The 27,795-nt window shown below is 47.8% G+C and overlaps 1 protein-coding gene across 2 annotated transcripts; it reads right to left on the bottom strand.

The window, feature by feature from the left end:
- Window positions 1-27,596, bottom strand: DEF6 (DEF6 guanine nucleotide exchange factor). Of its 2 annotated transcripts, XM_061399040.1 has the most exons (12): window positions 27,396-27,596; window positions 26,909-27,036; window positions 16,173-16,313; window positions 15,343-15,528; window positions 13,452-13,688; window positions 13,217-13,363; window positions 3,830-3,938; window positions 3,343-3,641; window positions 2,129-2,295; window positions 1,818-2,016; window positions 784-874; window positions 1-580 (listed from the first exon to the last, which is right to left on the bottom strand). In XM_061399040.1, exons 2-12 carry the CDS (start codon window positions 27,002-27,004, stop codon window positions 357-359), a joined length of 1,896 nt encoding a protein of 631 aa, XP_061255024.1. In that variant the 5' UTR covers window positions 27,005-27,036; window positions 27,396-27,596; the 3' UTR covers window positions 1-356. The 2 variants fall into 2 exon arrangements, with proteins under 2 accessions (XP_061255024.1, XP_061255023.1); XM_061399039.1 differs by having other exon boundaries at window positions 26,909-27,596.
- Between the last annotated feature and the right edge of the window lie 199 nt (window positions 27,597-27,795).

The following is a 27,795-nucleotide window of genomic DNA, read 5'->3' as shown; positions in this document are numbered from 1 at the left end:
TAATTTATTCTAACAGCAGTTTTTATTCGGAAGTGTGCCTCCAAACTTGGTGGCAGTCTGGGGACAGGTGGTCCCTGGCTTGCTTGTTGACTCTTTCCCAGCCCAGGGCATAGGGCCCTTGGAGTTAAGGCACAGGGTCAAGTTCTCAAGGATCAACATCTCTGACAGCCTCAGTGGTCTGAGGCCTGGGGCTGGTGCAAAAAAAAAAAGAACCAGGTTCCAATCCGGGCTGTTTCACAGTCCGAGGGCCTGGGCCCTGGGCATCAGGGCTGCAGCTTCTTCTTCTGCAGAAGCTGGTGTCACCCACAGGCCAGCTGTGGCCAGGTCCTGATAGGCGTGAGATTGGGGGCAAGAGATTAGTTTTCTGGTGCCAGGTCCAGTTTATCTTCCTGAGAGGCAGAAGCTGAGCTGGAAGCGTCTTCCCCACCATTGAGGGACTTCTGTTGGTCACTGCTGCTGGGTGAGGGGGTCTTGTTGTCTCGGGATCCCCAGCGAGTCAGGCGCTTTAGGGAGGAGTCGCGGCGGGCAAGTAGAGGAGCCTGAAAGCCTGTGAAGGAGCTGCTGGTGGTGGGACGTTTGTCTGGCAGAGAAAAGGCAGGTATGAGGAAGCAGCAAGGTGTGCACAAAGGGGAGAAGTTGAGGGGCTTAACCTCAGCCCTCAGGGGAGAGGAGCACCCCCTGACCTGCAGTGCTCTGCTGGCTCTGCAGATGTGGGGGTCTCCCCTCCTCCCTCCCTTGTCCCTCTCCATTCCATGGAAAGCTCCAGGGTCTAACCCTTCTCACCTCCAGGTTTAATTGGATGCATGAGCCGGTTCATCTGGACATTCCAGTGTTTCACGTTGGTACTAGCCTGGCGCAACTTCTGTTGAGCAGCCTGTGGGGACAGGACCAGTGGAGAGTGGTCAGAGCCACCATCCAAGACAGCAAGTCTCAACCTTTTCAGGTTCACAGGCCCCTTAGGATCCGACAAAGGCTATTGATCATCTCCCCAGAAAAACTCATGTATGTTCATAAAGAGCTATGTGTATGAACAAAGTTGGCATCCAATTTCAGGGGACTCAAAGACCCTCAAATAGTCAAAAATAATCATAAGTATAGTTTCTACTTATCAAGCAACTAAAATGTACTAATATCTTACTTAACTTCCAGAGAAGAAGCTAAGAAACAAATTCAAAAGAGGTTAAGTGACTTGCCCAGGGACAAACATGGAGCTCTGAACCACTGTGTCACATCACCTGTCCAGGACCTGATGCAGAAACCTCTGCTCCAGTGTTTATCTAGCCATTAGCAGCGGCTGTGGGGTGGGGAATCATAGAGGAATTTTCTCTTTTTATGACACTTATTTCTGTGTTTGAATTTTTTTACAATGACCATGTATGCCAACAAAGCAAAATAAAATAATGAATACTAATAAAAATAAAACATCAAACATTTGTCCTTTAAAAAAAATCTTCTATGGAGATTTGGGCTCCAAAGAGTGGAACCAAAGTGCAGGGTTAGAAAAGTAGGGGCTGGAAGAGTAGGAGGAAAAAAATTTTGCCCAGATGAGTAACAATGATAAAAAGAGCAGTTAATGTTTCTTCAGTGCTTACTGAATATTAAGTATCATGTGCTATCTTGTTTAACCTTTATAGCAATGCAATTACCAGTCCCCTTTCCCAGATGAGGGACCTGGAGCTCAGAGAGGTTAGGCCATTTGTCAGAGGCCACACAGTCAAGCAATGGTACAGCCTGAGGGACAGAGCACCAGGGAAGGTTCCAGAGCCTGTGCCATGGCTCACCCTGCCGCCTGCGACCTGTTCCACCCCAGGCCTCACCTCCACATCCTCGTCGGCCCTCTGCCGGTTCTGCCGCACCTCTTCCAGCTGCTGCTGGGCCTGCTGCAGGGAGCGGCTCTGCAGGGCCATCTCCTGCTGCAGCTCCTGCTTCTCCTGCTGTGCCCGTTCGATGTAGCGCTCCTGTTCCTCCTTCAGCTGCAACAGCTGCTTCAGCTTCTCCTCCTCCTCCTCTAGCAGTCTGCGGGGTGTCCACTGTGTCACCTCTGAGGCCGAGGCACCTCACAGGTGCTCAACAGGTAGGAGGGTGGGGGCGTCAGGGAGGGGAAGCAGAAGGGGCCGCCTGGTCCTACCTGGTCTGGGCGAGGCGCACGGCCTCCTCGTCCTGCCGAGCTTTCACCTCCAGCTGCAGGGCCTCCTGGAGCCTCTGTTGCATCTCCTCCAGCTCCTTGATGCGCTGCCGCTGCCGGGCAGCCTCCTCCTTCTTCAGCTCCATCTCAGCCTGCATGGAGGCCCGGGCCTGCATGGGGGACAGGGAGCCAGGTCAGCGGGGGCCCGGCGGAGGAAGGCTGCCGGTATGCTGCCCTTTCCCCAGGGCTTTGTGAGGCCAGCCCAGCTAGTTATCTCTGGATGAGGGTCTGGGGAGTTCCTTCATGTCAGGTTTTCCTGATCTGATCCCCTTCTGAAAACCTGACTAGGTCAGATAAGGATCAGTGAACCACATGGGGGAAAGGGGCTCAAGTCATCCCCTTATTAGCACCAGCCTTAATAGTTATTATTATACATTGTAATATAATGTTTTATAATTATAATTAGGCTAGTGCTAGCAAGGAAACGACCATAATTATAATTGTTAGAGCAATTATAACTCAGAAGTATTTCCTTAGTTGAGCCTCCTTTCCACACCTCTATAAACCAAGTTCTATTGGCATCAACATGTCACAGGTAACTGAGGCACAGAAAGGCCAAGTAACTTACCTGAGATCACAGGGTTCCTAAGAGGCAGAGCTGGTATGGAACCTACAGTGTCTCGACTCCAGATCTAGATCTCTTAAATCTTAAATCTAGTTGCCTCTACACCTCTAGTCCGTCTCCAAGTTCATCCTGTCTTCTTCCCATCCTACCTTCTCCAGACTGGCCTTATTATAAATTCAGATCAAGTCAGGTCCCACATAGTCCAACCTCGGTCCAAATTCATCCCCAGACACAAGGTCTTTAGCAGCTCCTCTGTCAAGGTCCCGCCCCCTAGCCAGTCAAGGTCTCCCAACCTGGCTTCACTCTACACCTATCACTCTGCTCCATCCTTCCCAATACGAAGGCTCGGGCCCCGCCCCACACCGTCTCTCCTCTCAAGCCACCCTTCTGCCTGGTCCCTTACCCCATAGGCCCTGTCCCCACCCCGTACCTATCTCTGTTCCCCGCCAAAATCCCTCAAGACAAGCCCCCACCTCTACGCATATCCCACAGTGCGTGGCTCCGCCCCCAGCCCAGGCCCCGCCCCCCGGCGCTCAGCACCTGGCGGGCCCTCACCCCTCGGCCCACCGCCTCCCCCCGGGTGCAGCCACACCTGCTCCGCCTCGCGCAGCTGGACCTCGAGCGCCTGCTGGAGCTCCCGGTGCTGGCTGCGGCGCCGCTCCTCCTCCTCCTGCATTAGGCGCTCCGCCTGCCGCTGCGCCTCCTGCAGCAGCTCCAGCTCCTGAAGCTTCCTCTCCTTCTCCTCCTGCAGCTGCTGCAGCCGCAGCATCTCCTCCTCCTTGGCAGCCCGGCGCCTCTCTCGCTGCTCCCGCTGCTCGCGCCGCTTCTGCTTCAGGTCCTTGTGCAGCGACGTCTTCCCCTCGGCCTGCAGCCGGATCGCCGTCTGGATGGCTGCGGAGGGAGCGGGAGGGGCTAGCCGGGGACAGGGGGGCCTCCAGGGAGCCCACCGCCAGAAAGGGGCCTTTGGAGTGGCTCCTATTCAGCCTCCGGCCTCCTGCTGGGCAAAGGGCTCTCATTCCCTTTTCACCGATGAGGCACCTGGGGTCCAGCCGGGTCCAGGCCACCCCGCTAGCACTCACCAGCTGTCCATTCCTGGCGCTGACGCGTGTCGGAGGCGCTCATCTCATAGGTGCGAGAGGCAGTCTTCACACAGAACATGCAGCGCTTCCCCTCTCGGTCGGGCAGCACCTGGGAGAAGGCCCAGACAGGCTGGCTTCACTGGGGTCAAGGGCCACACCCGCCCCAGGGGGGCTCCAGCTCCAGCCCCTACCCCTTTGGCTGACCATCATCTCCTCCTGGCACCCCTTCCACCCACTCTGCCAGGAGCCTGCGTGGCCTGGTTTGGACTTTAGTGTGCCCACAACTCTTACAGCCTTTGCTCTTTGAAGATGGGACAGCTCTATTACTATCTCTCTGTGCGGCCTACACACAGTGACCACTGAGTGTTTATCTAGATCAGGGCTCAACATCTCTCATGATAGGGTCCTCATTAATGAGACCATTCATTTCCACAGAAGCCTGCCTGCTGAGAAAGTTCTCCATTCATTCATTCCACAGATATTCTGTAGTGTCTACAGGCTACTCATTGCTCATATGGGATACTACTAAGATGTGCCTAACAGACCAAATCCCTGCCTTGCCTAAGCTTACATTCTAGTGGAAAATAATAGCTACCCACTGAGCTTCATGTGTTCTAGAGTCTGTACCAGGCATAGATTATTAGCTCCATCTTACACAGAAAGAAACTGAGGCTCTAAGAGGTCCAGGAACCTGCCTGATTCACACTGCATGTTAGTGGTGGAGGTGGATTTCTGCCTAGATCTGTGCTCTTTGCACAATGATAGCTGTTTCCTTACATGACAGAGATGGATACAGCCTAGAATGGCTATAATAATGTTTTTCATGTAAAAAAACAAGCGTTAGCGAGAAATTGGAGCTTTCATTTACTACTGGTGAGAAGGTAAGATGGTGCAGCCACCATGGAAAAGAGTTTGGCTGCTCCTCAAAAATTAAACATAGAATTACTATGTGATTCAGCAATTCTACTCCTAGGTATGTGCCTTGAGAAAAGAAAATATATATCCACCCAGAAACTTGTACATGGATATTCATAACAGCATTATGCATAATAGCAAAATGATGGAAACCACCCAATATCCACCAATGAATGAATAGATAAACAAAATATGGTCCATCCATGCAGTGAAATATTATTCACCCATTAAAAGGAATGAAGTCCTGATTCATGCCAAAACATGCTTGAAAATGTTATACTAAGTGAAAGAAGCCAGGTACAAAAGGACAAATGGTGTATGATTCCACTTATATGAGGCTCCTAGAATAGGCAAATTCCTAGAGATGGAAAGCAGAATAGAGGTTACCAGGGACTGGAGGGAGGGGAGAATGAGTTATTGATTAATGGGTACAGAGCTGCTATTGAGGATGATAAAAATAAAAAGCTTTGGAAATAGATAATTGGGACGGTTACATGTGAATGTACTTAATACTACTGAATTGTAACACTTAAAATGGTTAAAATAGCAAATATCATGTTATATATATATTTTTTACTATAGTTTTTTAAATTGTTGCTTTAAGCCTCTAAAATAATGGACAGAGTCAAAGGAGGAAAAAGGGATAGGAAAGGAGAAAGAATAGGGGAATATAGAGTGGCCAAAGTAAAAGCGTTAGTCACTCAGTCATGTCTGCTTCTTTGCAACCCACGGACTGTCGCCAACAGGGTCTTCTGTCCATGGGATTCTCTGGGAAAGAATACTGGAGTGGGTTGCCATTTCCTTCTCCAGGGGATCTTCCCAACCAGGGATCAAACTTGGGTCTCCTGCATTGCAGGCAGCTTCTTTACCATCTGAGCCACCAGGGAAGTCCTTATCTGGTCTGTTGCCAAAGGGAATGGAATTTGAGTGATGGAGAGAGACCTTTAGAGAGGACTTTTAGAAAATTTTGCTGGATAGAGTGAGTCATAAGTTATCGCCTCTGAAATCTTTAGCAAAGTCCACATCATTCACCATTGACTTTAGTATTGGATTTGATTTGCAGTTTTGTTTTTTAAAAAAAGTGCTGAGGAGAGGAGCCAAGATGGCGGAGGAGTAGGACGGGGAGAACACTTTCTCCCCCACAAATTCATCAAAAGAGCATTTAAACGTCGAGTAAATTCCACAAAACAACTTCTGAATGCTGGCAGAGGACATCAGGCACCCAGAAAAGCAACCCAACTCTTCGAAAGGAGAGAGAAGAAATACAGCTCCACCCACCAGAACACCGACACAAGCTTCCCTAACCAGGAATCCTTGACAAGCCATCTGTACAAACCCACACACAGTGAGGAAACACCACAATAAAGAGAACTCCACAAACTGCCAGAATACAGAAAGGACACCCCAAACTCAGCAATTTAAACAAGATGAAGAGACAGAGGAATACTCAGCAGATAAAGGAACAGGATAAATGCCCACCAAACCAAACAAAAGAGGAAGAGATAGGGAATCTACCTGATAAAGAATTCTGAATAATGATAGTGAAATTGATCCAAAATCTTGAAACTAAAATGGAATCACAGATAAATAGCCTGGAGACAAGGATTGAGAAGATGCAAGAAAGGTTTAACAAGGACCTAGAAGAAATAAAAAAGAGTCAATATATAATGAATAATGCAATAAGTGAAATTAAAAACACTCTGGAGGCAACAAATAGTAGAATAACAGAGGCAGAAGACAGGATTAGTGAATTAGAAGATAGAATGGTAGAAATAAATGAATCAGAGAGGATAAAAGAAAAACGAATTAAAAGAAATGAGGACAATCTCAGAGACCTCCAGGACAATATTAAACGCTACAACATTTGAATCATAGGGGTTCCAGAAGAAGAAGACAAAAAGAAAGACCATGAGAAAATACTTGAGGAGATAATAGTGGAAAACTTCCCTAAAATGGGGAAGGAAATAATCACCCAAGTACAAGAAACCCAGAGAGTCCCAAACAGGATAAACCCAAGGAGAAACACCCCAAGACACATATTAATCAAATTAACAAAGATCAAACACAAAGAACAAATATTAAAAGCAGCAAGGGAAAAACAACAAATAACACACAAGGGAATTCCCATAAGGATAACAGCTGATCTTTCAATAGAAACTCTTCAAGCCAGGAGGGAATGGCAAGACATACTTAAAATGATGAAAGAAAATAACCTACAGCCCAGATTATTGTACCCAGCAAGGATCTCATTCAAGTATGAAGGAGAAATCAAAAGCTTTTCAGACAAGCAAAAGCTGAGAGAATTCTGCACCACCAAACCAGCTCTCCAACAAATACTAAAGGATATTCTCTAGACAGGAAACGCAAAAACGGTGTATAAACTCGAACCCAAAACAATAAAGTAAATGGCAACGGGATCATACTTATCAGTAATTACCTTAAACGTAAATGGGTTGAATGCCCCAACCAAAAGACAAAGACTGGCTGAATGGATACAAAAACAAGACCCCTACATATGTTGTCTACAAGAGACCCACCTCAAAACAGGGGACACATACAGACTGAAAGTGAAGGGCTGGAAAAAGATTTTCCATGCAAATAGGGACCAAAAGAAAGCAGGAGTAGCAATACTCATATCAGATAAAATAGACTGTAAAACAAAGGCTGTGAAAAGAGACAAAGAAGGTCACTACATAATGATCAAAGGATCAATCCAAGAAGAAGATATAACAATTATAAATATATATGCACCCAACACGGGAGCACCACAGTATGTAAGACAAATGCTAACAAGTATGAAAGGAGAAATTAACAATAACACAATAATAGTGGGAGACTTTAATACCCCACTTACACCTATGGATAGATCAACTAAACAGAAAATTAACAAGGAAACACAAACTTTAAACGATACAATAGACCAGTTAGACCTAATTGATATCTATAGGACATTTCATCCCAAAACAATGAATTTCACCTTTTTCTCAAGCGCACATGGAACCTTCTCCAGGATAGATCACATCCTGGGCCATAAAGCTAGCCTTGGTAAATTCAAAAAAATAGAAATCATTCCAAGCATTTTTTCTGACCACAATGCAGTAAGATTAGATCTCAATTACAGGAGAAAAACTATTAAAAATTCCAACATATGGAGGCTGAACAACACACTGCTGAATAACCAACAAATCACAGAAGAAATCAAAAAAGAAATCAAAATTTGCATAGAAACGAATGAAAATGAAAACACAACAACCCAAAACCTGTGGGACACAGTAAAAGCAGTCCTAAGGGGAAAGTTCATAGCAATACAGGCACACCTCAAGAAACAAGAAAAAAGTCAAATAAATAACCTAACTCTACACCTAAAGCAACTAGAAAAGGAAGAAATGAAGAACCCCAGGGTTAGTAGAAGGAAAGAAATCTTAAAAATTAGAGCAGAAATAAATGCAAAAGAAACAAAAGAGACCATAGCAAAAATCAACAAAACCAAAAGCTGGTTCTTTGAAAGGATAAATAAAATTGACAAACCATTAGCCAGACTCATCAAGAAACAAAGGGAGAAAAATCAAATCAACAAAATTAGAAACGAAAATGGAGAGATCACAACAGACAACACAGAAATACAAAGGATCATAAGAGACTACTATCAACAATTATATGCCAATAAAATGGACAACGTGGAAGAAATGGACAAATTCTTAGAAAAGTACAACTTTCCAAAACTGGACCAGGAAGAAATAGAAAATCTTAACAGACCCATCACAAGCATGGAAATTGAAACTGTAATCAAAAATCTTCCAGCAAACAAAAGCCCCGGTCCAGACGGCTTCACAGCTGAATTCTACCAAAAATTTAGAGAAGAGCTAACACCTATCCTGCTCAAACTCTTCCAGAAAATTGCAGAGGAAGGTAAACTTCCAAACTCATTCTATGAGGCCACCATCACCCTGATACCAAAACCTAACAAAGATGCCACAAAAAAAGAAAACTACAGGCCAATATCACTGATGAACATAGATGCAAAAATCCTTAACAAAATTCTAGCAATCAGAATCCAACAACACATTAAAAAGATCATACACCATGATCAAGTGGGCTTTATCCCAGGGATGCAAGGATTCTTCAATATCTGCAAATCAATCAATGTAATACACCACATAACAAATTGAAAAATAAAAACCATATGATTATCTCAATAGATGCAGAGAAAGCCTTTGACAAAATTCAACATCCATTTATGATAAAAACTCTCCAGAAAGCAGGAATAGAAGGAACATACCTCAACATAATAAAAGCTATATATGACAAACCCACAGCAAACATTATCCTCAATGGTGAAAAATTGAAAGCATTTCCTCTAAAGTCAGGAACAAGACAAGGGTGCCCACTTTCACCATTACTATTCAACATAGTTTTGGAAGTTTTGGCCACAGCAATCAGAGCAGAAAAAGAAATAAGAGGAATCCAAATTGGAAAAGAAGAAGTAAAACTCTCACTATTTGCAGATGACATGATCCTCTACATAGAAAACCCTAAAGATTCCACCAGAAAATTACTAGAAATAATCAATGACTATAGTAAAGTTGCAGGATATAAAATCAACACACAGAAATCCCTTGCATTCCTATACACTAATAATGAGAAAACAGAAAGAGAAATTAAGGAAACAATTCCATTCACCATTGCAACGGAAAGAATAAAATACTTAGGAATATATCTACCTAAAGAAACTAAAGACCTATATATAGAAAACTATAAAACACTGGTGAAAGAAATCAAAGAGGACACTAATAGATGGAGAAATATACCATGTTCATGGATTGGAAGAATCAATATAGTGAAAATGAGTATACTACCCAAAGCAATTTATAGATTCAACGCAATCCCTATCAAGCTACCAACAGTATTCTTCACAGAGCTAGAACAAATAATTTCACAATTTGTATGGAAATACAAAAAACCTCGAATAGCCAAAGCGATCTTGAGAAAGAAGAATGGAACTGGAGGAATCAACCTACATGACTTCAGGCTCTACTACAAAGCCACAGTTATCAAGACAGTATGGTACTGGCACAAAGACAGAAATATTGATCAATGGAATAAAATAGAAAGCCCAGAGATAAATCCACGCACATATGGACACCTTATCTTTGACAAAGGAGGCAAGAATATACAATGGATTAAAGACAATCTCTTTAACAAGTGGTGCTGGGAAATCTGGTCAACCACTTGTAAAAGAATGAAACTGGACCACTTTCTAACACCATACACAAAAATAAACTCAAAATGGATTAAAGATCTCAACGTAAGACCAGAAACCATAAAACTCCTAGAGGAGAACATAGGCAAAACACTCTCTGACATACATCACAGCAGGATCCTCTATGACCCACCTCCCAGAATATTGGAAATAAAAGCAAAAATAAACAAATGGGACCTAATTAACCTTAAAAGCTTCTGCACATCAAAGGAAACTATTAGCAAGGTGAAAAGACAGCCTTCAGAATGGGAGAAAATAATAGCAAATGAAGCAACCGACAAACAACTAATCTCAAAAATATACAAGCAACTCCTACAGCTCAACTCCAGAAAAATAAACGACCCAATCAAAAAATGGGCCAAAGATCTAAATAGACATTTCTCCAAAGAAGACATCCAGATGGCTAACAAACACATGAAAAGATGCTCAACATCACTCATTATCAGAGAAATGCAAATCAAAACCACTATGAGGTACCATTTCACACCAGTCAGAATGGCTGCGATCCAAAAGTCTACAAATAATAAATGCTGGAGAGGGTGTGGAGAAAAGGGAACCCTCTTACACTGTTGGTGGGAATGCAAACTAGTACAGCCACTATGGAGAACAGTGTGGAGATTCCTTAAAAAACTGGAAATAGAACTGCCTTATGATCCAGCAACCCCACTGCTGGGCATACACACTGAGGAAACCAGAAGGGAAAGAGACACGTGTACCCCAATGTTCATCGCAGCACTGTTTATAATAGCCAGGACATGGAAGCAACCTAGATGTCCATCAGCAGATGAATGGATAAGAAAGCTGTGGTACATATACACAATGGAGTATTACTCAGCCATTAAAAAGAATACATTTGAATCAGTTCTAATGAGGTGGATGAAACTGGAGCCTATTATACAGAGTGAAGTAAGCCAGAAGGAAAAACACCAATACAGTATACTAACGCATATATATGGAATTTAGAAAGATGGTAACAATAACCCGGTATACGAGACAGCAAAAGAGACACTGATGTATAGAACAGTCTTATGGACTCTGTGGGAGAGGGAGAGGGTGGGAAGATTTGGGAGAATGGCAATGAAACATGTAAAATATCACGTAGGAAACGAGTTGCCAGTCCAGGTTCGATGCACGATGCTGGATGCTTGGGGCTGGTGCACTGGGACGGCCCAGAGGGATGGTATGGGGAGGGAGGAGGGAGGAGGGTTCGGGATGGGGAACACATGTATACCTGTGGCGGATTCATTTTGATATTTGGCAAAACTAATACAATTATGTAAAGTTTAAAAATAAAATAAAATTAGAAAAAAAAAATAAAAATAAAAAAAGTGCTGACATAAGCAATCTAAAATAACAACAACAACAAATGAACAGACATAATGAAACCTAAATAGAGTTACAGTTTCAGAGAAAAAAAACAGATTTGTTTGCCAGAGGGTAAGGGTGTAGAAAGAAGGAAGAAAAAGTTGAGGGAGATTAAGTGGTGCAAACTTCCAGTTGCAAAATGTGAGTCATGGGTATAAAATGAATAGTGTGGGGAATATAGTCAACAATTATGATTACATAGTTATCTTTGTATGGTGACCTATCGTAAGTAGAACTATCGTGGACATCAGTTTGAAATACATAGAAATATTGAATCATTATGCTGTGTAACAGGAATTAACATAGTGTTGCAGGTCAATTATACTTCAAAAACAAACAAAAATATCCATATAAGGAGAGATCAGATTTGTGGTTACCGAGAGGTGGGAAGGGGGGTTGTTGAGGGGATAGGGGAGGGGGAATTAGATGAAGGCAGTCAAAAGGTACAAACTTCCAGATATAAAATAAGAAAGTTTACTAGGGATGTAACATGCAACATGAAAAATATAATAAACACTGCTGTAGATTATATTAAAATATGAAGCTTCCCTGGTGGCTCAGTGGTAAAGAATCTACTTGCTAATGCAAGAGTCTCAGGTTCTGTCCCTGGGTTGGGAAGATCCCCTGGAGAAGGAAGTGGCAACCCACTCCAGTATTATTGCCTGGGAAATCCCATGGACAGAGGAGCGTGGTGGGCTACAGTCCACGGGGCCACAAAAGAGTCAGACGCAACTTAGCAACTGCGTGTATGCTAAGTCGCTTCAGTCCTGTCCCACTCTGTGCGATGCTATGGACTGTAGCCTGCCAGTTTCTTCTGTCCATGGGGATTCTCAAGGCAAGAATACTGGAGTGGGTTGCCATGCCCTCCTCCAGAGGATCTTCCCAACCCAGAGATTGAACCTGCATCTCCCGTGGCTCCTGCATTGGGGGGTGAATTCTTTATGGATAAGTCACCGGGGAAGCTTAAACAACAACAAATGTTATATATAAAAGTTGTTGAGAGAGTAAATCCTAAGATTACTCATCACAGAAAAAAAATTTTTTTAAATTTAATTTTGTACCTATATGAGGTGACAGATGTTCACTAAACTTATTGTGCTAATCAGTTTATGATATGTATAAGTCAAATCACTATGCTGTACACCTTAAATGTACACAGTGCTCTATGTCCATAATATCTGAATGAAACTGGAAGGAAAAACTAAAGTGTGTTACTTTTCTAAAAGAAAAAAAAAGTGCTGACATGGCTGAGAATGGCCCTGAGGCATTCAGGTATACAGTTGACCCTTGAACAGCTCAGGGTTTAGGGGTACCAAACCTCTGCCGGGTCAAAAATCCACTTATAACTTTAAAGTCAGCCTGGTGGCTCAGACTGTAAAGAATCCGCCTGCAATGCAAGAGACCTGGGTTCGATCCTGGGGTTGAGAAGATTCCCTGGAGAAGGGAATGGTTACCCACTCCAGTACTCTTGCCTGGAGAATTCCAGGGACAGAGGAGCCTGATGGGCTACAGTCCACAGAGTCGCAAAGAATCAGACAGAACTGAGTGACTTTCACTTTCAGTATCCAGTTATATCATTTGCGGATTCAACCAACTGTGGATGGTGCAGTACTGTATGTATTTATTGAAAAAAAATCCACGTATAAGTAGACCCACCAAGTTCCAACCCACGTTGTTCAGGGGTTAGTTGTTTTTGGGTTGCACTCACCTAAGCAGGAATCTTAGGTGGGGAAGTCACTGGGGCTTCCCGCCTTGCCCTCCTCCTGACCCCTTGCCCTCAGGCTACACCAGAGCCCTTCTGGGCCTTGCTCCAGTATGCGCTCCACCCCTTCACCTGTCGCCCTCACCTCCACACAGCACTGCGCATCCAGCGGGATCATACCCCTCTTCTCCTTGCACTCTTCACTCCCAAAATAGCAGAGGCAGCTGGGCTGCAGCTGGAACCAGCGTTCTGCCCAGTTCCTCCGCAGGTGCCCTCGCTTCCACAGGTAGCCCTGCCAGAGCCAGAGCAAAGTCAGAGGCATCCTCGGCCCCGCCCCCACCCTCCTCGGGGTCCGCCCCTGGTCCCCAGCCAGGCCTGACCTGCTTCAGGACGTCTTGGATGAGCTCCTGGTAGACCTCGTGGATGGCCATGCTGAGTGTGTCCCGCCCGACGCCTCGCAGACAGCGGCCTGAGTTGAAGAGCTCCAGGAACTGCCAGACGCTGAGCCCCCCACTGCTCTGGGCTGCCTGGGCCTCCTGAGCCAGCAGCTCCTCCAGCTCCCCCAAGCCCACCTCCAAGCTCATGCTGCTGAGCACCTTCTTCAGTAGGTATTCCACCTGGAGGGAAGGAGGGAAGGCTTGGTGGCCGCAGTAGGTGGTGTTTCTGGTGTCGACACCAGGGGTCGCTACCATCAGGCTCCCAGAGCTAGGGCAGAAGTGACCACGGACAGGAGATGGCAGGTTGGGGGGGTGGATGAGTGTCAGAGGACTAAATGACTAAACACGGGTGGACTCCTGAGTAGAGATTTGGGAGGGGATCCTGGGGCCCCAGCTTCAATTCAGATATCCCCTCCCCAAGCTCCAGTCCTTCCTGCCTTGAATCAAGGGCACGGTGAGGTGGGAGCTGAGGACTGGGGGCCAGGCAGAGACAGCGAGTCATAGAAAACGTCAGCGGGGGACAAGGGCCCTCTCGTTCAATCTCCTCACTCTGCAGAAGGCAAAACTGACGTTCAAGGGAGGGGGAAGTGACTTGTTTTGAATCGCACAGCAAGTTGGTAGCAGCCAGAGCTCAATTCAGATCAACACCCCATGAGTCTTTATTCCACGCCCCCAGCCCCAGCCCTGGGGATCCTTCCCTTGTCAGAGGGCAAGGGGATGGGTGGGAGCGAGCAGGGCAGGGACAGGAAACCTGTTGCAGAGGAACAGGAAGTGGTGGTTGGGGTACATCCTGCTGCAGTTTGTTCACACTGCGTGTTGATCACAAAAGTGAGCAGATTTCTGGCCTCAGAGAGGCCACCTCGCCTTGCTGGCAAGGGTCTGACAAAGGTACCCGGCCAGGTGTCTGTGTCTGTGAAGACAGACACATGTCCTTCTGCTGTCCCAGCAGCTTCTTGGAAAACTCTCTGCAGGACTTTCACTCTGGGGACTACTGGGTCTTGGCTGGGAGTGGGGTGGGGGCACCCCCACTCTTCCCACAGACAGAAGTGAGGGCATGAACCTGAGTGCAGTTAGACAGGCCAAGACCTCTCGTAAATACAGCAGACCGCCTCCCCCACCATTGTGCCCTACTCGAAAGATCTAGATTCGCCCTGGGATCTTTACCACCACCAGAGGGCAGAAAGGGTCAGGAGAAGGCTGAGTGGACAGGGGAGTGGGGGAGTGGAGGGAGGGGGCAGGCTGGCTGCCGAAGGGGTCACCTGCCCCAGCTTCCCCATGAACTGAGAAGGTTGAAGCTGGGTTCTAGGCTGATGTTCCCAGGATGCCCTCTCTCTGGGGTCTGAGCTGATTCCGTCCTGGCTCCCCCCTGTATTGTAGGAGACAGGAAGAGAAAATCTGGAACCAGGGCCAGACTCGGTCGCCCACTTGGGAGTGACTGGAGAGATGTCCCTGGAAGGTCTCTATTCCCCTAAAATAGCACCCATCTCAGTTTGCCACAGTGCCTGAAATCCTGCCATTTGATTTTAAATGTTTTCGTTTCAAAACGCTCAGTAATGTATCAGGCATTCACACCTCTGTGTAAACAGTTTGCAGAATCATTTTCCTACTGTGAGAGCGAGCAGGGCCTTGAAGGAAGAATAGTTTTGAACCTCCTGGGAGAAGGTATCATTGCTCTGACATGGGCAGGTCTAAGTGTCTGGAGATGAGTGGGTGTAACAGGTAGCCAGTGGAGAGATAAAGAAGACAGAGGATGTGGGGAAGTCAAGAGACAATTTGGCCTCCTTCATGGTTTTGTTGAGGCCTGTCCCTAAGTGATAAAGTCCCTGGGGCTCACCTCATCAGGAACCATGATCAGAGGGTACTTGTCCTCAGACAGGAAGTTGAAGAGGCACCAGAGTCGGAAGGCATCCTGATTGGAGAGCATGCTGTTCCCGTTGCTATCCACCTGGTAGTTCTTCTTCGCCGTCAGGGTCCAGCACAGCTCGTCAAAGTGCTCCTTAACAAAAGCCCCCTCTTCCACCTGCCCCCAGGCCTGCAAGTCAGCTGCGAAGGCTGCCTTGGCCCAGCTCCGCCACCCAACTAGGCTCCAGCTGGCTTCTCAGGGTCATCTGTTTCCCTGCTCCCCACCCTGCCATGCTGGGACTCTCACCTGAGTAATCCCTGAGCTGATGATCAGGGAGCTGTCTGGCCAACCAGCCTGACCCCCAAACCCCCAGCCCTGCCACATGCATCACTTCCCCACATCCACATCCACCCAAGTTCCCGATCCATAGAGGAGCTCAGTCCCTCAGGCTGGGGAGAAAGAAGGGGAAGCCCAGGAGGAAATGAACAGTCAAGAAGAACTTGAGAAGACAGTGACAGCTAGGAGGAGTGGAGGGGACAGACTTAGCGGAGCTGGAAAGCGCTTGTAAAATGACAGCTGAAAGCTAGGCAGGGGGGGTGAAGATTGTGGGGAAGGTGGAGGTGAGGATAGAGAGGAGGGAGCTGGAGTCAGTTTTAAGGGGGGCAAAGAAGGGGCAAGTGACGGGGATGTGAAGGGTGGAGATGGGGGCATGGCTGGACAGAGGGGACAGATATGGGGTTCATGGAGGGAGGAGTTGGGGTGGCAAGGAATTAGGGTGCTGGCCAGGGTGGGAAGTGGAGAGAGGTGAAAGGGGCCCTCACCTTGTCCAGGATGTACTTGTTGAGGTAGGGCATGTATCCCTGGCTGGACACGGGACCATCATCATCGTCTCGGAAGTGCTCCTCCAGGGCCACGGGGTCATGAGGGATGTGCAAGACGGTGTACAGGTTGTGGGACAGCACCTGAGACAGAGCGGGGCTTGCCTTCCTGAGCCCTGGCAGAGCTGGGCCACAGGGCTGCTCCCCTTCCCCTGTCGTCCTCACCCCCATCCGGCTAAGCCTTCTACACGCATTATTTAGCTCAATCATAACTAAAACTTCTCTCTCCCTCTCTCTCTCTTTATATATATATACACACACATATGCATATATACACATATACACATACAATAAATAAAAAGTCCGTCTAGTCAAGGCTATGGTTTTTCCAGTAGTCACATATGGATGTGAGAGTTGGACTATAAAGAAAGCTGAGCACCGGAGAATTGATGCCTTTGACCTGCAGTGCTGGAGAAGACTCTTGAGAGTCCCTTGGACTGCAAGGAGATCCAACTAGTCCATCCTAAAGGAAATCAGTCCTGAATATTCATTGGAAGGACTGATGCTGAAGCTGAAACTCCAATACTTTGGCCACCTGATGTGAAGAACTGACTCATTGGAAAAGACCCAGATGCTGGGAAAGATTGAAGGCAGGTGGAGAAGGGGACGACAGAGGATGAGATGGTTGGATGGCATCACTGACTCAATGGACATGAGTTTGAGTAAGCTGCAGGAGTTGGTGATGGACAGGGAAGCCTGGTGTGCTGCAGTCCATGGGGTCGCAAAGAATCAGACACGTCAGTGACTGAACTGAACTGAACACTCACAATGGAATGTAATTCAGTCATGAAAAACTGAATGAAATCTTGCCATTTGCAACAACATGGATAGACCCTGAGGGCATTATGCCAAGTGAAATAATCTGACAGAGAAAGACAAATACAGTATGATCTCATTTAAATGTGGAATTTTATAAAAAGGGAAAAGAAGGGATCCACAGATACAGAGACCAGATTGGTGGTTGCAAGAGGTATCGGTGGTGAGAGAAATGGGTGAAGGTCCTCAAAAGGTACAAACTTCCAGTTTTTAAATACGTCATGGGAACATAATACACGGCATGGTAACCATAATGAGTAATACTGTATGCCATCTGAAAGTAGCTAAGAGAGTAGGTCTTAAAAATTTTCATTGCAAAAAAAAACAATTTTTTTAAACCATGCATGGCAATGAATGTTAACTAGGCGTCTCGTGATCATTTCACAATATATGCAAATAAAGAATCATTACATTGTACACCTGAAATTAAAGTGTCAATTATACCTCAATAAAAACCAAAAAAGTAAAAACACATGCACTTGCTATGCAACAAGAACTGTGCTCAGTACTTTGCATATATTTCCCTTAACGCCCAGAACAACTGTTAACATCCTCATTTGACAGATGAAAAAGACCCCTGGACTCTGAGATGTTAAGTAATTCACCCAAAGGCACAGAGCTGGCAGGGCTGGGATTCAAGCCCAGGTAGCCATGCTCTTTGGCACTCATTAGGCAGGCGTGTCCTCTTTCTGCAGATGGGGACACAGAGGTTCAAGGGACTCAGTTACTTGCATAAGGACTCAGTGAACAAAAGCCTAAGATTCCAGTTCAGCTCAGCAGATCCCAAGGTTCAGGGGCAGAAACCTAACATCTACCGTCAGAGACTCGGGGTCAGGCTGAATTGTGCCTGGAGTCCAGTGAGCCTGCTCCAGGAAAGGCATGTTCAGTTCCAGCAACTGCCCTTCTAAAGATGGAAGGAAGCTGGAGAGGGTGCCAAGAAGGGGCACAAGAAATGGTCCATGGGGTGTGGATGACAAGGCTAAAAGGGATGACGACGGGGAAAACGGGTAGGTTAACAAACCCATCACATTAGCACAAAGAGGTTGAAGCTTGAACAAGGAGATCAGGAAAAAAATAAAACTGTCTTGGTGTAATTCTGTGATAGCACTTATCACAGAAAGTGTGAATGAGGAAAAACTGTCACCTATTCTGTGCCAGCCACTGTATGAGGTGCTTTCTATACCCCAGATCTAATCTCGGCGACCGTGATATCCAGACATTAGTGTCCCTGTCTTCCAGATGAAGATGCTCAGGCTTGGAGAAGTTAAGAATAAGTGGCAGAGGGATTTCCCTGGGGGTCCAGTGGCTAAGTCTAAGCCTCCACAGTTCCGGCACAGGGGGCCTGGGTTTGATCCCTGGTCAGGGAACTAGATCCCACATGCCACAACTAAGATCCAAGATCTCCCCAACCCCATGCCGCAACTAGGACTTGGCATGGCCAAATAAACAAATATTTTTAAAAAGTAAGTGGCAGAGCTGAGGTTGGAAACAGGTGTTCCTGACTCTGAAGGCAGCTTCCCTATTAAAATATTGACCTCACCTTCATCTCCCAATTATATAGTAAACTCTGGAGACAACACCATGTCTTCATCTGCACACCCAAGGTAGTCAATAAATGCTGTATTCAAGGGCTGCTTCACCACCAGCAGTTCAGCTTGGAGGCAGCTCCTCTGAGGCAGGAGCTGGCAACGCCTCCCAGCTGGTGTGCCTACTCTCTTGATTTCCTTATTCTCTTTTGTGAGAGGAGAGGGACAAGGGTTTGAGACTTCTCCCCAATATTTTCCTGAGCCTCAGGTTCAACTCAGCAAAGTGGGAAGTTGGGGGGCCCAGTGAGGGGGTCAGTATTTCTCTTTTCCCTCACTTTCCCTGCCTGGGCAGTTATCTGTGGCCCCCACCCCAACCCTCATTCCCATCATCTTCAAATTATCTCATGTGCCATCTATAGTTCTGCTTTTCTCTTATTCTAAAGGACATCTGGAGTTTCTTCCTGATGAACTCTGCCTTCTTTTCTTATTTTGGTAACATAGCCTTGATTTTCCTTTGAGAAATACCTCTCCTCCATTTTCAGTATCTGTGGTATTAGCCGTTTGCACCCCTACCCCATCTGGCTGCAGGGATGGGCACTTTTGAGTCACGGTGTTTGGTCTGAGAACACACATGACCAATTCTAGACCACTGAGAAGCAGTCCTGGGATTTTTGCTTCCTCTAGGGGAGAAGAGGTATATTCTTTCCATGGGTAAACCTGGAAAGAGTTAAGGTGCTGGAAGACAGATGCAGCTAACATCTTTGTCCACCCTGAATATTCACTGGGAGGACTGACGCTGAAGCCGAAGCTCCAAAACTCTGGACATCTGATACGTAGAACTGACTCATTGCAAAACACCCTGATGCTGATAAAGATTGAAGGCATGAAGAGAAGGGGGCGGCAGAGGATGAGGTGGTTGGATAGCATCACTGACTCAATGGACATGAGTTTGAGCAAACTCCAGGAGATGGTGAAGGACAGGGAAGCCTGGCGTGCTGCAGTCCATGGGGTTGCAAAGAATCGGACACCACGGAGCAACTGGACGACAACAACAAGGACAGAGAATACTATCAAGCTATCAGGTCAAGGAATAAAGAGAGTCGTCATCTGAGGACCTAGATCCAGCCAAGCCTGAAGCCAATACTATGCTTGGAGTTTCGTTTATGTGAGCCAAGATATAACATCTCCCTTAAGCTATTTTGAGTTTGGTTTCTACCACCTGTAATCAGAGAAGACATGATTAACACATCTATGGTCATAGGATACTAATCCACACTCCAAGAGGTGCCACTGCTAAATGCTTGCACTTAAAATCCAGAGTGACCAACACAAGAGAAATACCCACTTCTGAAGAGACAGGTGTTATTCTAAGTTTCACACACTTCTACCTGCTGTCTCCTGGCCTCTTCAAATTAACCATGTCCTTATGTTTCTTCGAGTTTCCCAGAGCACCTCTTTGAGGAAGCTTCCTGCATAGCCCAGCCAAATGCTACACTCCAGTGACGGGGGAACATGGAAGGCCAGGGACCTTCACTTTCTAGTTGTGAGGCCTTGAAGAAACTTCTTCACTCCCTAAGCCTCAGTTTCATTGTCAGTAAAATGGGATAATACCCACCACGCAGAGGGCCCATGAGGGCAGAGTAAGATGATATATAGATAGAGTGCCAGAGCAAATATAAGTTCCCTCCTTGTATAGTAAGTGTGATTTTTTTTTAACCTAACAAATTAACAAAGATGCAAAAGACTGATCCTATCCAGTATTGAGGAGATTGTGGAGAAATGGGGATTCAAATGCCTTACTGCCAAGGTGTGAATCGGTAGTCTTTCTAGAGGGCAAGACTCTATCAGATGTAAAATTGGGCATGACCCCAGCATTTTTAATCATCCAACCTACAGATGCTCAAGGGAACAGAGCTAACTGTACAAGAATGCCCACTGAAACGCTGTTTAGAATACAAAGCATTGGGAAATGCCTGGCAGTTCAGTGACTGGGGCTCTGAGCTTCCAGTGGGTGGGGCGCAGGTTTGATTCCTCATCAGAGAACTAAGATCTTACATGCCCTGGCACAATCTGCCACCCCCCCCCCCAAAAAAAAGAGAATATATAAAGCATTGGAGACAGCTTGAGTCTCCTTCAAGAGGGGACAGGTATACCACATCATGGACCCGTGTGTGGTTGAAAAATTTTACTTCTGCTACATGTGTGCTTTCGGGCAAGTGATTTTTAACTTCCTCAAGATTTTAGTCTCCTCTTTGAGGAAAATAAGGGGGCCTGCTCCACGGGCTATTTTAGAACAAAGCGTAGCACCTTGCACACAGTGCAATAAAAGGTATTGCTTAATAAAGGTTGTGAGCTATTTTTATTATTATATTTGTGTGAACAGACATGGAAAGATATGTATACTATACTGGCAGGTGGAAAAAAGTACGCTCTAGAATGAATTATCTCTAAAATAATATGTGTGCAAATATTAGGTTGAACCATTTTAAACTGCTATTTGAGTAGGCCAAAACAATCAAATGTCAGCAATTTCATATGGTTCTATCTAATGTGTTTATTTGTACATAGAAAAAAATCTAGAAGACTCAGCAACTGTTAACAACTATCACCCTACCACCCTCCCCAGGGAAGGGAGGGACTTTCACCTTCTTTAACACTATTTTTGTCTTTGAATTTTTTTTTAACCAGTAAAATATATTTTACTTTTATAACAAATTTCAACTTCTTTAAAAAGCACAATTTTCTGTGCTTTTTATTGTTTTTATGACAAAAAATTTAAACTCTAGTGACAGAAAACACAGGGTGCCATTAACCCCTGTTATTAATATACCCTGCTATTAAGTTGCTTTGTAATAATGTTCTTTTGCTATTTCTTGTTTGTGTGAGCATTTCTGGCTGTTCTACATTCCTTGAGGGCTGCAAGGACTCTCATCTTAACCTTGACTCCAGAGCTCAGCAGCGTGTCCCCTACACGCTCAAGGTTTTTGATTAAACTCCCCTTAAGTCTAACGTAAGTGCTGCAGTGGTTTTCCAAGGTTCTCAGGGTGAAATCTTGGAGTCCTTCCAGAGATTTCACTCTATACCTTCTCTGACCTCATCCCTCTTGCTCCCTTCTGTCTAGCCACTCTGACCCCTTAGACGTTCCCCGGACATGCCAGGCATGCCCTTGTCTCAGGGCCCTGGCACTTTCTATTTCTTCAGCCTGAAACATTCTTCGTCCCGGCCACTGCACGACTCACACCCTCTCCACCTTCTCGGGGGGGGGGTGGGGGTGGGGGGCTTCTCTGACCACCTTATTTAAATCTGTAATCTCATCCCTCTACTCCCCACACTCCCTATCCTCACTTCTGCTTTATTTTTCCTCCATGTCATGTATCATGAGTTCTGACTTATTGTGTTTATTCATCTGCGTTCTCTGACTAGAATGGTCAACCCAAGGGTGCAGGTTTTTTTGTCTGTTTTATTTTATTCACGGCTGTACCACTGGGTCTGGCATAATGGATACTCAATAAATATCTATTGAATGAACTTACGTGCTTCAAGAGAAGAAATGGGAGAAACCCAAAAGTCAGATGGATGTGGATTGAATCTCTCTACACTAACCTCGCTGGGCTTTACTGTTCACACCTCTAAAAATGGAGTTCAAGGAGACTTTGCAGACCTCCTCTCCCCGCCAGGACAAGAGCTGCCACCCAGCAGCACGCAGCTGTCTGAACCGTTCCTCTCCTGGGCTCGCTGGCCCACGCTGTCCTCTAAGACCTCTGTCACTTGTACCTTATGCCCGTGGAATTTGAGGAGCCCCGGCAGAGGCTCTGACTCCTGTGAGCTATCAGGACAAAGAGGAATCAAAGGCTCCAGACACTGAGGGTTCAGGGCCTCTCCCTGGAGAAATCAGCTGACCTCAGATTGCCAGGCTTCCTGTGGCTGGGCGCGGAGGGGCGGGGAAGGGAGGGAAGGGGCTGGGGGCGGGCAGAGGGCGTGACCAGAGGAGGGTCCTGCAGGAAAGGAACCGGCGGCGGGAGCGTGCGCAGCAGTCACCTGCCGATTTCAATCACTCCTTAGCCCCGGAGGCGGGGACGCTCCTGATCCTGCTTTTACAAGGGAGGAAACCAATGCTCAGAGAAGTGAAGTGTCTTCTTTAGAGTCCAAGTCTGACCCTAAAGCCCTACACTAGACCTTCAAGCTACGTGGGCTCAGATTAAGCATCAGAATCACCTGGGGAGCTGGTTGAAACTGAAATCTGCCAGGGCCCGCCCAGACCTACTGACTCAGAGTTTCCAGGGGTGGGGTCCAGGTGTCTGCAGTTTTCACAAGTTGGCATTCGGGCTTCCCCAGGGAGGGCTCTGTCTCCCCCACCCACCCAGGCAGCCCCTGACCTCTGGGTTGGCAGCCATTGACCTTTGAGAGGCATCATTTATTCACTGTTTCCTCTGTAGGCGTGTGGGGGAGTGGTTCTCCCCTGGGGGCATGTGGTGTGTGTGTGTGTGTGTGTGTGTGGGGGTGGGGTGGGGGGGGTGGTTCTCCCCTGGGGGCCTATGTGTGTGTTGTGTGCAGCTCAGTCATGTCTGACTCTTTGTGACCCCGTGGACTGTAGCCCACCAGGCTTCTCTGTCTATAGGATTTTCCAGGCAAGAATACTAGAGTGGGTTGCCATTTCCTTCGATCCCAACTTAGGGATCGAACTTGCGTCTCTTGAGTCTCCTGCATTGGCAGGCGGGTTCTTTACCACTGGCGCTACCTGGAAAGTTCCCTAAAAACTCAAGTGCAGCGATACAGTGGGTGCCAGGCCCATGATCCTGTAGTTCTTAGACTTCAGGAGTAGATGAAGATACAGAGCATTTGGGCATCCTTAAAAGTACCAATCACTAACTGCAAAGAGAATGACTAATTTCTCTCTTTTACATGGCCTGTAGTCTTTAAATGTATCCAGGTGCTAAGTGATTCTTTTAAAATTTATAGATTCTTTTTAAGAGTCACTGAATATATTTTCCTCAACTAGTGGGTACTAAAGCAAAACTACTAACATGAGGGAGGAGCACCAGGAATTTTAAAAGCCAATCTCTGGATTGGCTGGTTGCCTGTTGAGAGCAAGAAAGGGCTGGAGGGATTGGGTGTAGGCATCACAGGAAAGATGGAGGCTCAGAGAAGGAAGCAGAGAGGAGAGGCTGTGTCAGGATCAGTTTCACCTATCTGATAAACTTTGTTAAAATTTACTTTTCTAGGCTAGCTGGAGAGCTTGGTGATCCCCAGTTCAGCCCTTGGGCTTTATAGCTCAGAGCTGGGCAGTGACTTGCCTAAGGTCACCCTGCTGGGGAGCAACAATATAGGTATTGGCCTGTATGGCTCTGAGTCAAGGGCTCTGTATCACTGAATCATCCTTCCCTCCTTCACACTCTAGACTGAGAAGATGACAGCAGGCAGATGTCAGGGCAAAGCTGAGGACCTGTCGTCAGATTCCTGAACTGGAGTTGTTATTAACTTCCCTTCACCTAGAGGAGGGCTTCCCTGGTGGGCTCAGCAGTAGAGAATCTTGCCTGTGATGCAGGAGACCTGGGTTTGATCCCTGGGTCAGGCAGGTCCCCTGGAGAAGGCAATGGCAACCCACTCCAGTAATATTGCCTGGAGAATCCCGTGGACAGAGGAGCCTGGCAGGCTGCAGTTCATAGGTTTGCACCGAGTTGGACACGTCTAAAGCAGCAGCAGCACCTAGGGGAAGCCTGTTGTCCCTCTCCAGAGGAGGCAGAGCCCGAAACTCAGAGGCTCTCAGTGGGCACGACTCCCTCCCTGGGTCCCAGGACTGCCCTGAGTGCCAACTAGAGGCTCAGGATTCTGGGACCCCACAGAGTCAAGCAGGAAAGGCCCCAGTTCACCCTCCCTGCCTTGCCTCTGCTCCTGCTGGTCAAGGGGAAGTGGTAGGCCTCCTAGGATCCTCATCAACACACACTGCTCTAACCATACACCCAGTCTCAGGCCCCTCAGACAAGATAATCCTGACTCCTTGGGGGTACTTCTCAGAGGATTTGCTGTTCTTCCTCCTCCTTCTGGCCCCCTCTGGGCTCTGCCTAGGATGGCCGGTGGCAGCCTTTCTGCCAACATGTTGGAGAGAAATGGGTGACTGTCCCAGCTTGCTCTGGGCTGGTGCAGGTCCCCCGGCCTCTTCCCAAGAGAGGACGCCAAGGCCAGGGACAGTTTTGGTGAGGACAGGCTGACCCCAAGGTCTTTTCCCTCCTCACCCAGTCTTTCCGGGGAGGGAGTGTGCCCTGCTGGTCTCTATCTCTCATCTGCTTCTTCCTCTGCCTTCTGACCACTTCTCTATTGCTCTTTTGCCTTTCCGGCATCCCCACCCCCAGCACTATCACTACTTCCTCCCATCCCAGGCTCTAGTATCACGGGCTGGTGGGAGGACTGCCTTCCTCATCTCTCTCTCCTATGACACGGGCCCTGCAGTTTCTGGGCTGGTGGGAGGACTGCCTTCCTCATCTCTCTCTCCTATGACATGGGCCCCGCAGTTTCTGGTCCACCTGCCGCCGGGCCTGAGACTCCCACTGCTACTCGAGTTCCCAGAATAGACACGTTTTCTGTTGATGGATTGAAATCTACCACTAATCCTGTATGACCGCAGAAGCTGCTGGCAGTGGGCTCATTGTGAGCTGTGATGTAGTACAAAGACAGTGGATGGATGCTTCGATTATGCATCCTCCCCTTGCAATCTCCCTTGTAAATACTCAGCGGGTGGGGGTGGTGGCACAGGCATCTGCCCAGTTAGAAGCCAAGACAGAAGCTCCAACTAAGAGGCTTACTGCCTGGTGGGCTCAGGAAATCTAAATGCAGTACCTTCCATTTATGAGGGAAATAGAGAGCCTGGAGGTGTCACAGGGGCCACAGCTAATGGAGTGGTGGAAAACGGAGACAACAAACTATGGAGGTTGGGATTGTTCCTGGAAGATATTAAAGGGGCGACATGGGAAGTGGATATAGGACATGGAGTTTCTGCAAGGATGGGTTTTGGATGATCTGCTTTTCCTCTGTCTGCCCTGCAGAGCTCACTAGACTACATAACCTGCAATAAGAGGATTTAAGTAGAATGTGAGGAAGAACCTGCCTCTTGGGAGATTCTCTCAGATGATCAAAGGTGGTCGTGGACTCTCCTTCCTGGGAGAGCCAAGAATCATTTACTAGATGCTCACAAGTCTGGCTAAGGGGTTGATTATGGGATAGGACCAGGTTGGGAGATCCAAGTTCATCATGTCCAAGTTCAGCAAAGTAGAGGGAGGGGAAACAATGCCTATCCTGTCCCATTCGTCTCTAGGGTTTCCAGGTACCTGCTCAGTCATTTAGAATGGAGGTTTCCTTGAGACTATACTCCTCCTTTGTTGGGGGAGGGGAGGGCGACAGGAGAGATACAGGAGTCTGTGGCCTAGCCTCATGCCAGGCGCATACCTGGTGCTCAATGTTTGTAGAGTGAATGAATGAACCCCGAAGGCGGATCCCAGGGGGCTGAGGCCTCCCTCATCCTGTCCCCCTGTGCCCCCAGCTCCAGTGACCTAGGGCCTTGCTTCTTGCCCGCTAATGAGCGTGAAGGCAGCACTAACCCAGGAGTGCAGGACAGAAACTTTTTGGTCTCCCAGGAATTATCTAGGACCAAGCAATGAACTTCAGGGCCATCACTGATGGGGCTCTTCCTGGACTCAGATTCTACCCCTTCCCTGCTAGAGGTCTCAAGGCCTAAGATAAGTTTTCCAACCTGGTGGGCGTGAGGGGGTTGGTGAACGGCAGTATGATGGGGTCTTCAGTCCTTGCCCCTTCCCAGTTCTGTCCCACCTAGGAGGCAGGGTGCAGAGTAGATGCTCTCCTGCCAAGGACGACTGAGCCCTTGGGGCCGTGAGAGGCTCTTGAACCCTTTCTCTCAGCTCCGGGAGGAAGTGACTGACAAGTACTAGCTAACTGTCTCTCTTCAAAGCCAGGAGGAAGCAGCAGGAGGGAGTAAGGTGCATGCCCAAGCTTGACTCTGGGGAGACATGTGCTCATCACATGGAATCTGGGATGTAGCTCGGCTCATGGCCCTCAGAAACCTCAGAACCCCATGATGCCGCCTCTGCTCTCCTGAGAGTTTGGGTCGGGGCCCTGCACACACCTCACTGGGGCCTCTGGATGGTGGGCAGCAGCATCCACCAGGCCATGTCACCCCAGTTACCCAGCACCGGCCCCTCACCCTCCCGGGGCCCCTGGCTAGCTGGGGTGCCCCTGGAGGAGCGCAGGGTTCGCGCCTAGCTCCCAGGAAGCAGGGGCTGCTGAGGCGCAGCTGCCGGCCTCCCCTGCGCCCCGGGTGCCCCTCACCTTGAGCTGGGACTTGGAGACCTTGCCGCTCTTCTCCACGTCCAGTGCGGTGAATGCGTACCAGATGGACTTAAGCAGCTCCTTGCGCAGGGCCATGGCTGAGGCGCCCGCCCGGCCCAGGGGCGGCTCTGACACCAAGATCCGGTTTCAGGAAATGCAAACGGCAGCAGAGACCGCAGCAGGGCCACGGCGCGGACCAAGAGCTCCACCTGCCTGCTCTCGCAGGCTCCCGCGCTGGCAGGACCCAGCCTGTTGCTCAGTGGCCCCACTCCCTGCTTGGGACTGGGGACCAAGCCCTGGGGAGCTATGGCCCTAGCTCTATTCAACCTGGTTCCCTGGGCGTGAGGCCCTTTGGGAGCCTCCTGGGCCCCCAGAGGCAGCTTGCTGAAGGAAAAGTGAGCCCGTCCTGACTTTGGAGTCAGACAGCAAGGGGCAGGTCCTGTACCAATCCCACACTTACCAGGTGGTGTACCAATCCCACACTTACCAGGTGGGAGGCTTTGGATGAACAACGTAACCTCTTCAAGCAGCTTCTCATTGGTAAAGCAGGAGAAATGCTCACCTCATAGACTGTAAAGAGGTCTGAGGATGGGTGTAAAGCTGGGTTAGGCTCTGGGTAAAGCATTTCTTTTAAGGCCATCTAACACTACTGTGGTGGCGGGGCCCCTCCCACCACCACCAATATGAACTTGAAGGAGGAACTGGGCCAGAGCACCTCTCTAGGTCCGGAGGACTTGGCACGTGATTGGCTGCTTCCTTATCCCCTGGCCTTGGCTCTAACAAGGCACCCAGAGGACTGCCCCCTCTGGGGCCCAGTCGCTCTGACCCAGAGACTCTGAGGCTCATAGGGTGAGCCCCGTGGTGGGCCCAGCTTCCAGGGCGCTGGG

Source organism: Bos javanicus, chromosome 23 (genome assembly GCF_032452875.1).
Source record: "Bos javanicus breed banteng chromosome 23, ARS-OSU_banteng_1.0, whole genome shotgun sequence".
NCBI lineage: Eukaryota > Metazoa > Chordata > Mammalia > Artiodactyla > Bovidae > Bos > Bos javanicus.
The sequence above is the reverse complement of the archived record's forward strand: the minus strand, read 5'-3'. Positions and strand labels throughout refer to the sequence as shown.